At 39.4% G+C, this 9,171-nt stretch overlaps 1 protein-coding gene across 4 annotated transcripts; it reads left to right on the top strand.

Moving 5' to 3' along the window:
- The first annotated feature begins 1,424 nt into the window (after window positions 1-1,424).
- MEIG1 (meiosis/spermiogenesis associated 1) lies at window positions 1,425-8,897 on the top strand. Of its 4 annotated transcripts, none has more exons than XM_072653244.1 (3): window positions 1,425-1,517; window positions 6,194-6,362; window positions 8,556-8,897. In XM_072653244.1, the coding sequence occupies exons 2-3, from the start codon at window positions 6,225-6,227 to the stop codon at window positions 8,682-8,684; spliced, it is 267 nt and encodes an 88-aa protein (XP_072509345.1). In that variant the 5' UTR covers window positions 1,425-1,517; window positions 6,194-6,224; the 3' UTR covers window positions 8,685-8,897. The 4 variants fall into 4 exon arrangements, with proteins under 4 accessions (XP_072509345.1, XP_072509344.1, XP_072509348.1 ...); XM_072653243.1 differs by lacking the exon at window positions 1,425-1,517 and adding an exon at window positions 1,679-1,851; XM_072653247.1 differs by lacking the exon at window positions 1,425-1,517 and adding an exon at window positions 5,412-5,434.
- The last annotated feature ends 274 nt before the right edge of the window (window positions 8,898-9,171 follow it).

The following is a 9,171-nucleotide window of genomic DNA, read 5'->3' as shown; positions in this document are numbered from 1 at the left end:
CCAAAGGGGCCTTCAGCCTGTGGATGGAGCAGCAGAGTCAGCAATCAAGCAGCAGGCAAACAGCCTGCAGACGAAGGCCGCCTTCCCCAGAGGGGAGCGCCCCCGCTTACTGGGGTACAGTTTTTAAGCCTGAAAGCCACAAGTGGCTGCACCACAACGCAGGCACCCTGGGCCCTTGGGGAACGGATCCAGATTGTTAGGGCTGTGGAGCTTCGGGTCGGCCTGGCTGGGAACGGAAGGGAGTCCCTACAAGCTCTGGGACGGTCAGCGAGTCACCTCCATGCCCGGGGCGCCTGGAGAGTGGGGCAGTTCTGACAAGTCTGCATCGTAAAATCATTGTTCGCGTCGTATCCGCTAATGTGAAAGCGACCCATCTCATGACAATACTTCACAAGAAAATGTACAGCTGTGTTTTCGTATGATCGATTTACTTCGTAATCCTAGGTATTCTGTGCATTTTAAACATTATTCCGAGGAGGGATCCGCAGGCTTCACCACACCCACAAAGCCTGACACAAATAAAGGCCACGATCTCCTGCTCCACACTGCGGCTCCCTCCCGGCACCTCCCCTGCCCTGGAGGGGATCCAGGTTCCCAGAGGAGGACCTCTCTAAGGCTTTGGGTAGCCTGGGTGAAAGCAGAGAGGCCTGTCTGCAGGGGGTCATGCGGGCAACTCATAAAACCCGTACTGCCCAGCAGGAGTTAACAAAAATAATTTAGAGGGTTGTTTTTTCGATGGCATTGGGCTTATGGAAGGTCCAATTTTTACTTGGAAGGGGTTGGAATTCGTGAGCGAGGCCATTCTGGGGCTTTCTCCGGACGCGGGCCTTCAGCCTCGCCCCTTCACCGGGCGGGGCCCACGCTCACAAGCGAAGTCTGAGGGCGGGGTCACGGCCGGGTCCTCCCCGACCGGCAGTCCTAGCCCCTCGCTTTACCGAGGAAGAGTCGGAGGCGGGGATGAAGTAACGTGACAGGGCCGCGGGGCCGTACCTATCCGAGGACCCGGACGCGGACTGCGGACTACGAAGCCGGCCTCATTCCCACGTGTCATCGCATTTTGATCCCCTCCCCCGCACCGTGGGGTGTTTTTTGTTGTTGTTGTTCTTTGTTTTGTTTTGCTTTTTTGAGAAGTTAACGGGGCTCAGATTACAAAGAGTCTTCGGAATCTAATTAATATCCCGGGGAAAGGAACCCCCGGCTCTCGCGACATTTCCAACGGCTCCGCGTGACGTGGGCGGGGCCGGAAGTCACCTAAACACGTTCCAGCTCCCACAACCTCCAGCGCCAGGCTCCTGTTTCCGGAGCGATCTTCCAAACGTTCCAATTTCCCCGGCGCCGGCGCACGGGAGAAGGAGGGGAGGGCCGTTGGCCCCCACCTCGAGCGAGCTTCCGGGTTGCTAGGCGGCTGGAGGCTGCAGGGGTGGCCGTTGTCTCTTTGCCGGCCTAGCCCCAGAAGCCGAAGGAATCGCTTCCAGCGCCCCCTCCGCCCAAGCTTCCAGTGCCACAGGGCGTCGGCAGTGAGTAACCGGCAGCCCCGGGACGCCACGGGCGGCCGGGCGATGGGGACCATGAGGGGCAGGAAGCCGGTCGGCAGGGGGCGCTGTTCTTGCGGACCAGAGCCCTGCCTCCCCTCTGGCCCCTCCCCACCCCCTAGGCCCCGCCCCTTTCTCCCTCCCTCCTCTCCCGGAGTCTCGAGGCAGCCTAGGCTTTTCGGGACCCCAGGCGGCCTTCCACCCATGGCCATCTGCCCCCGTACTTATCCCGTTACCGATTGGGCTTTTATTTTTTTTCAACTCTCAGTCCCTTTGTGATACCCATGAAACCCGCGGGAAGGAACGTGGGGGAACCAAGGTTCGTTGTCCATTCGGAGGGTGCCTGTCCGAGGAATGGTTCTAACCCAGCCTCGCCCCGAAGGCACAGAGGCCCGACTGACGGGTTTGTGGAGTCCGTCTGTGTATGATGCGGAGGGGAAAATGCTCTGAAGGGAGAGGGGAGCCTTTTTGGAGTCGCTTAGAATGTATTTTTTAAAACAGTTCTACCCTATTGAAACTTTTTTTCCAACTGGTTTTGGGGATTTTATACAGAAACCTGTTTTGTACTTACTGGTTTAATACAATACGATACAACAGAAAAACCAAATTGGAAGAGACCCCAGGTGTGAGCTCACCTCTGATTTTGAATCTCGATTCTGTCACTTGTTAGATGTCCCTTCGGTTTATCAAAGCGTAATTTCCTCCGTAAAATGAGTCTAATAATATTTGCTCTGCCTACCTCACAGGGTTGTTGTGAGGATGAAAGATGTATTCATAAAGTTTTTGTAACTTCAAGTGCGTATAATTGCAAGCTATTTTTGTTTGTTGTCTAAAGAAGGTCCTTTTTATAATACCTATGAACTGGACTAAGAATTCTGAAGAACTTGTATAACTTTGTACCTTCGTACAATGAGTGTATAAGAAAAGCTAATTGTCAGGTTGGAAGTTAGGTGGAGACTGTTGGGGGAAGGGAATGATGTAAAAGTGGAGGTAGGAGACAAATATGGGACCATAGTAAGGTCCAGAGGTGGGGTAGGGAAGTATTATTGAATAGTGTTGATGAAAGGTGTCCAAGATGGGGACTCAAATTGATTTGGGTAATTAAAATTAGAATTTTCAAGCTGCCACTAGAACTCTCATGTACTATTATAATCAACATATAATCCTTTTACATTTAAATCATATTAGTCAACATACAGATACAGACACACTTATTTTGGTTAAAAGGGCAGCTGTTATAGATGTGAGTAGTTGCATGCCACTCATTTCCATTCAGAATCTAACATTATCTTGGGGAACAGGGAAAGTAAAAGGAAATAAAGTATTAAGAGTGTAGGCATTTTAATTCTGCTAGAAATATAAAGAGGAATTTTAATCCTACTAGAAATGAATTGTTTTGACATGTAACTGGGGGAAAATAAAATACTATTTTTTAAAAAAGAAAGAAATAATAATGCCCTTTGGGAATTCATCACTAAATAAAAGAGGGTGGGGAAAGTATTTGTTACAAAACACGTGGTAGAGAAGAGCAGAAAAGAGCAAAATAGTAAGAGAAATCTATGTACCGCACATCATTTCGTGTGTTCTATTTCAGTTGCTTCCCATTTGGGATAGGATGCTATATTTACACTGGTGACCTGTAGAGAAATGATTCTACTGCATCTGTCAAGCTAAATTGCAAATTCTTATTAACATCCAAACTCCTAACATTAAATTCCATTTCAGAAAGGTAGAGAGTACTGAATTATTTAAAATTTCAAGAGGAAAGTAGCATTTCTACCATTAAATCCTGCAGAAATAAATCACTTTATTACAGAAATCAAAATATATATCTAATGAACTGAGAGTGTTATTTATCTTTCTGCTATGTCTAACACTAAATGCCTTTGGGTCTCAAAATGCTGAGTGTTCTTAACATAGTTTGAATCTTCAACTGCTTTTTACCAGAAGGATTAGAAATGTTTAACTACAGACAAGTAATTGTGGGCTGTCTATTTTTGTAATAATATTAAACTTTGTTCTGTGTTTTATATACATTGAAAAGCAAATTATAAAGCTAAAAAAATGCTGTATTTGACACCACTACTATACAATACTGTGATAATAGTGTCCAAGGTTCTTGTTAGATACTTTTTACTTGTAAACTGACTAATGCCTACTGCAAGAATTTGCGGTTCTACCAAGGAGAATGTTCATCTCTTAACTATACTAGCCTCATCTAGCACTTAATCTATGTTCTGTCCTTTTAAATGTAGCACACAGTTTTCTGTTTTTTAAACACATCTAGAATCAGAATCATATGACAAATGGAAATGTAGACATAATTGTAATATGTATCAGTGTTTAATATAGGGAACATATTGAAGCAAAAGTATTGCTAATTGTGTACTGAAAAGCCAAATCTTAAAAAAAAAAAAACCCTGAAAAGTCAGTTGGAGTTATGACTATTCTACCACTTATAAAAACTGCTTCATGTTGTATTATCATTTTAAGTAATACACTTATTAAATTTATGTAAAAACCTGACATTAAATTTCAAAAGTGTTTCGAATGCACTGAATAGCACTCTGGTATTTCTTTTGCGTGTTTCTTGGCAGCTTTTTTTTCCTATGGAATATCCATTTGAATAATTGGCTTATCAGAATGTAGCAAGTATGTCCAGGTCCACTGGGCAAGATCATTTGTTGAATAGGTCTAGTATGTTGCTCAGCAGTGAACCAGTTAACTGAGATGGCATGTAAGTGGTTATAATTAGAATTTAAAGTTAACTTCACATTAAAATGAGTGGAATTGCAGGATGAGCATCTCCTTTACTGTTTTGAACAAGCTGGTTTATTGCTCAACAGAATATGTACTATTAAATGTTATAGGTACATATATGCTACCACTTAAAAAACATAGATATACCTAGAAATATAACATTACCTTGGGCTTGCATAAATACCATGGGCCTGAAATAAATAAAGATCAAGGTTTCAAAACTAATCCTAATAATCCTACTAATTTTGAAATACATTTAAGTCGAGCTTCATTTTAATTGTCATATCTGGAAAGTTGAAACAAGTTAATTCAACAAACGTTCATTGAGTTCGAGGCCTACTGATGGATATTTGAAGATTCATCGACTGCCCCTGCCCTCTAGAGATAAGACATAACAGTAATTACAATGCACAATAGAATAGATAAGTAATTGCAGTGCAAAATAGAAAGTGCTAGTAAATAAGACAAGTACAAGTAAAAGGCCCCAAGAGTTCAGAAGAAACATTCGTTGCTGACCCAGGGGAAGTGGAGAGAGTAGTGTTTGAGGTGAATCATGAGAAAACAGGTTTTGAATGGACAGTGGAAAGAAGAAAGGCTTAGTTGGGAATGCCATGATTAAAAGGGTAGGGTAGGTTGTTTCTTGGTGTTGCGTTGTATCTGACTCTGTGATACCATTTGAGTTTTCCTTGATTTTCCACCCTCTCCCCCAAATGATCTCAGTCTCTCATAGCACTTTGTTTGGAACTCTACATTGCACTTCTGTCACTTTTTGCTGTATCATAGGATATCATTATTTGTGTACTTATTCATTAAAATGTCAGCTTTTAAAAAGCAGGGTCTGTGTCAAATCTATCTTTATATCCCCACATACCTGAGTGTCTCCAATACAACAGAGAAGTCCTTAGTAAATATTAGTCAAATTGATTTCAAATGGGAAAGCGCATAGGTGTCTTTCATATAGTAGTCTTTATATTAGGGACATAAGTAACTGGAGCCCACCTTATAGCTGTCATGGACTTTATGTCTTAATTTTGGTTCTCATATTGATTTGTCAGAGGATTGGGCACCACAGTGATCTGAGCCAAAGGACCAGGGTGACAAGCAGTTAGGAAGAGAAAAAAGAAGAAACAGCAATTGCCCCGGTAACAAGGGAGAGAAAAGAGTGAAAAGGAAGATTCTCTTCCTAGGAACAAATGGCAATAAGAAAAGGGAGAATTTTTAAATAGAATCATGTGGGAATGGTGAGATGTTTTGACATTCTGTTGTCCTATTAAAAAAATAGTGTATCAGAAATATGCATACAATTGCTCAAAACATCAGGATACAATATTAAGACATCATGTCCTAACTGAAGGGAATTGATAACGAAACAGCTTTCTAAGGCTATTCTAGTTTGTTGTTTTTTAAGAAAAAAGGCATAAATCCTACCCACTTTTGGAATTCAGTGTGGAAAAACTTAACCTATTTGATGTATTTTAGTCCTTTCCCTTAACAATTCTTTTCTAAAATAACTGACTTTAAAAGTTAGTCACTATTCGTTAAAATCAGTTGTCTAAGAATTCTAAACTTGTGGCAAAAGTACCAACGTACGCATTTCATAAAATGGAGTTCTATTGTCGGGGCTCAGGGGAGGAGTTTGTTAAAATGCCCACTTGGTACTTAGTTTCACATGTCAAGGTTGATCGGGAAGGTTCAGGAAAAGCATAATGGCCTTTGCTGTACATCGTATCCTTTAACAGAATCTTGCTTGAAGTCTGTGACTGAGGTTTTTACTACAGTAGTGGTTACAAACAGGGTTATTGGGAAATATGTGTTTTTTTAAAATTGTAGGTCTTTCCATTTTGGGGGGCATTCAACAGTATGTCATAATTATAAGATAATGTTGTTTTAACATCTTTCAGAAAAAAGACTGGTGGTAAAACTTCTGTAGACATGGCTAGTTCTGACATGAAACCCAAATCAATAAGTCGTGCCAAAAAATGGTCAGATGAGATAGAGAATCTGTACAGATTTCAGCAAGCAGGATATCGGGATGAAATTGAATATAAACAAGTGAAGCAAGTCGCTATGGTAAGGTAGATTGTAGAAACAAAATAATTTTCCTTTATCAGAATAGTTGTTATCTCCCATTCAAGAAGCAATATATTTGTTTTTATGTTTCTCCGTTGTTGCTGTTCTTTCCGGCATTTGAAGGGTTTGGAGGATGGGAATGAGGGGATAAATTACAATCTCGAATTTGACAATTTTTCTTTCTTTTAAGGAATTTAAGTTAATGTTTATGAAAAAGTTGATATAATAATCTAGGAAACCAGGTATTGCAGTGGACAGAGCGTTGGATTTGGAGTCAGAAAGACTTGAGTTTGATTCTTGCCTGGAGTGTTTACTAGCTGTGTGCCTCTGGGCAATCACTTAATCTTGATCTCGCGGTTTTTCCATTGGTAAAATAGGGATAAGAAGCTGTGAGGATCAAATGAGGCAACATTTGTAAAGCACTTTGTAAAACTTAAAATGATAAAAAAAAAAAATGCCACTATTGTTAATGTTTAGAGTATAACATTAACAATAGGCATTAGCCATGTTCAGCCTTAATGGCTAATTGGTTAGGCATTCAAAATTTTTCTTCATGAGGATGTTTTAGAATTATAAATTCTTTGAATTTTTCATCTAGCTAAAGCTATATTCAAAATGCCCAGTTAATTCAGACTTATTATCTACTTAATGCATCCTCAGTATCTTTAGATCTCGTCTTTTTCTTTCATCCAGCTGGTTTTTCTTTTTAATTCTTGGCATTTCTACAAAAAAAGAGGAGTGGAAAAATGAAAGATGAAAAAAAAAACTCTGGCTACTTATTAGTAACTTTTTTTTTTAAAGCTGCTTGGAAATGACTTTAAAATTATTGATCCTAATTGAATTATCTATGATTTTTATTTATCAGCGTTATCACATATATTTGAAGTTGACTATATTCCTATCACTACAGGAAGGGTTTTTAGGGTTTTTTGGTATTATAGTAGGTTTGAAATACAAAGGACAGGAGCAATATTATTTGAAGAAGGTGTTCTTCTTCACCTATAGGCAGGGCTGTCCCCAAGGATCTGTGGCAGTCTTATTTAGCAGTGAATATTTGCACAGAGTCCTCACTTTTCAATCAGTCAACAAGGATTTATTACATTTTTACACAGGCAAAACCAGAACTCTTGCTTAATCATGGAATGGAGGAGACCCTTTATTGTTGAAGGCTATTCATGCCAGCAGAGAGCAAGGTCTGGCAAGTCCTTCCAAGCTGAAAGTCTTCAAGTATAGCCTGGCAAGAACTAGTCTAGCTAAGTAAGTTAGGAGAAGCTCATCTATAGCAACTCAGGAAGGCTTACATTATGTGTCAATTAAAAAGGTACCCATTCTGATTAAATCAGATTATCTTTTAAGTATTAAAGTTAGGCTGTACATAAAAATGAACATTAAGAACAGTTTTAAAGGAGAAAATACTTGCAAAAAGATACCCTGAGGAATGTATGTAGAAGAGGAGAAGAGCAGCCTTACCCGTGTTGTTTAAGTTTTGCTAGGATTGTGGGGTGATGTATAATGTATAAGCATCAGATTTTGTTTTGTTTTTAATGGTTGGTGGGACCAGGTACTAAAATTTATCCAGAAGTGTGGTCCGGGAAAGCTTAGCCTTGGTGTCAGAAGACTCATTTATCTCTCCTTAGACATGGCAGTGCCCAGAGGTAATATATTGGAGAGGTGATGTTGATGAGGCAACACATCGAGCTACAATGTAGCTTTGCAGTACTACAGTACTGAATGTGTATGACCTGAATTCAAGTCCCAAGTAACTAAGATTTTTATTGCAGTATATCACCTTAGGTAAATCACTTAACATATCTAGACATCAGTTGCTTAATGGAAAATGGAAGTGAACTAAATTATTTTTAAAGTCCCTTCCTGCTTTAAATTATATTACCTGAAGGCATGAGAAATTTGAATTTCCTTGAGTATGCTCTATATCTTGATCATTGTCTAGAAATTCTAATATGGTTTTAGGAAGAAATGATAAATTAAAACGAGTAAGTTTTATATTTTCTGTTCCAATTATTTATCTGAAAGTCTGCATATATAAATTTGTTCAAGAATCAAAATTCTATACAAGTTAGTTTAACATTTTATTTTTTTTATTTTGAACTATCACTTAAGAATTCTTTTGTATTTAAGTATTTCATAAATATTATAATATTTGTTTATTTTTTATTTTTTGTGTGTGTACAGGTAGATCGTTGGCCAGAGACAGGCTATGTGAAGAAACTTCAGAGAAGAGATAATACTTTCTATTACTATAATAAACAGAGGGAATGTGAAGACAAGGAGGTTCATAAAGTGAAAATTTATGCTTATTAGCATTCCTTCCTTGTGTGATTTATTTATTTTAGAAAACCCACTGATTTCATGATATAATGTAAGATGTATGTCACATCACCAGCTGTATTCTTCATCTTAATGCTTTGTAACATAAAAGTAATGAAACTAGCTTTCTTTTAAACCACCTTGCCCCATAGTTTAAAATATCTGATAGATAATTGAATAAATAAAATGTCATCTTCTAAAAGTGAATCAGGGGGAAATTGGTTATTTCTGTATTTGGTATTTTTCAGAAATGTTGTAATATTAAATCAACCCCATTTATGTTAGAAGGAATCATGCAATCATGTCTGGCATTGCATAGAATTTACTTAAGTTTTCAAGTGACTGCAAATAAAATTTTACTGAGGTAATTTTTAAAAGATGATATAAACCTTGTCATTAGCATCACACCACCTAGCACATTGCTTTTTACCTTCTCTTCAAATTCATCAAGGCATGAAGGGCAGACTCTGTAGGGCAAAGA

Source organism: Notamacropus eugenii, chromosome 3 (genome assembly GCF_028372415.1).
Source record: "Notamacropus eugenii isolate mMacEug1 chromosome 3, mMacEug1.pri_v2, whole genome shotgun sequence".
Classification (NCBI taxonomy): Eukaryota; Metazoa; Chordata; class Mammalia; order Diprotodontia; family Macropodidae; genus Notamacropus; species Notamacropus eugenii.
The sequence above is the reverse complement of the archived record's forward strand: the minus strand, read 5'-3'. Positions and strand labels throughout refer to the sequence as shown.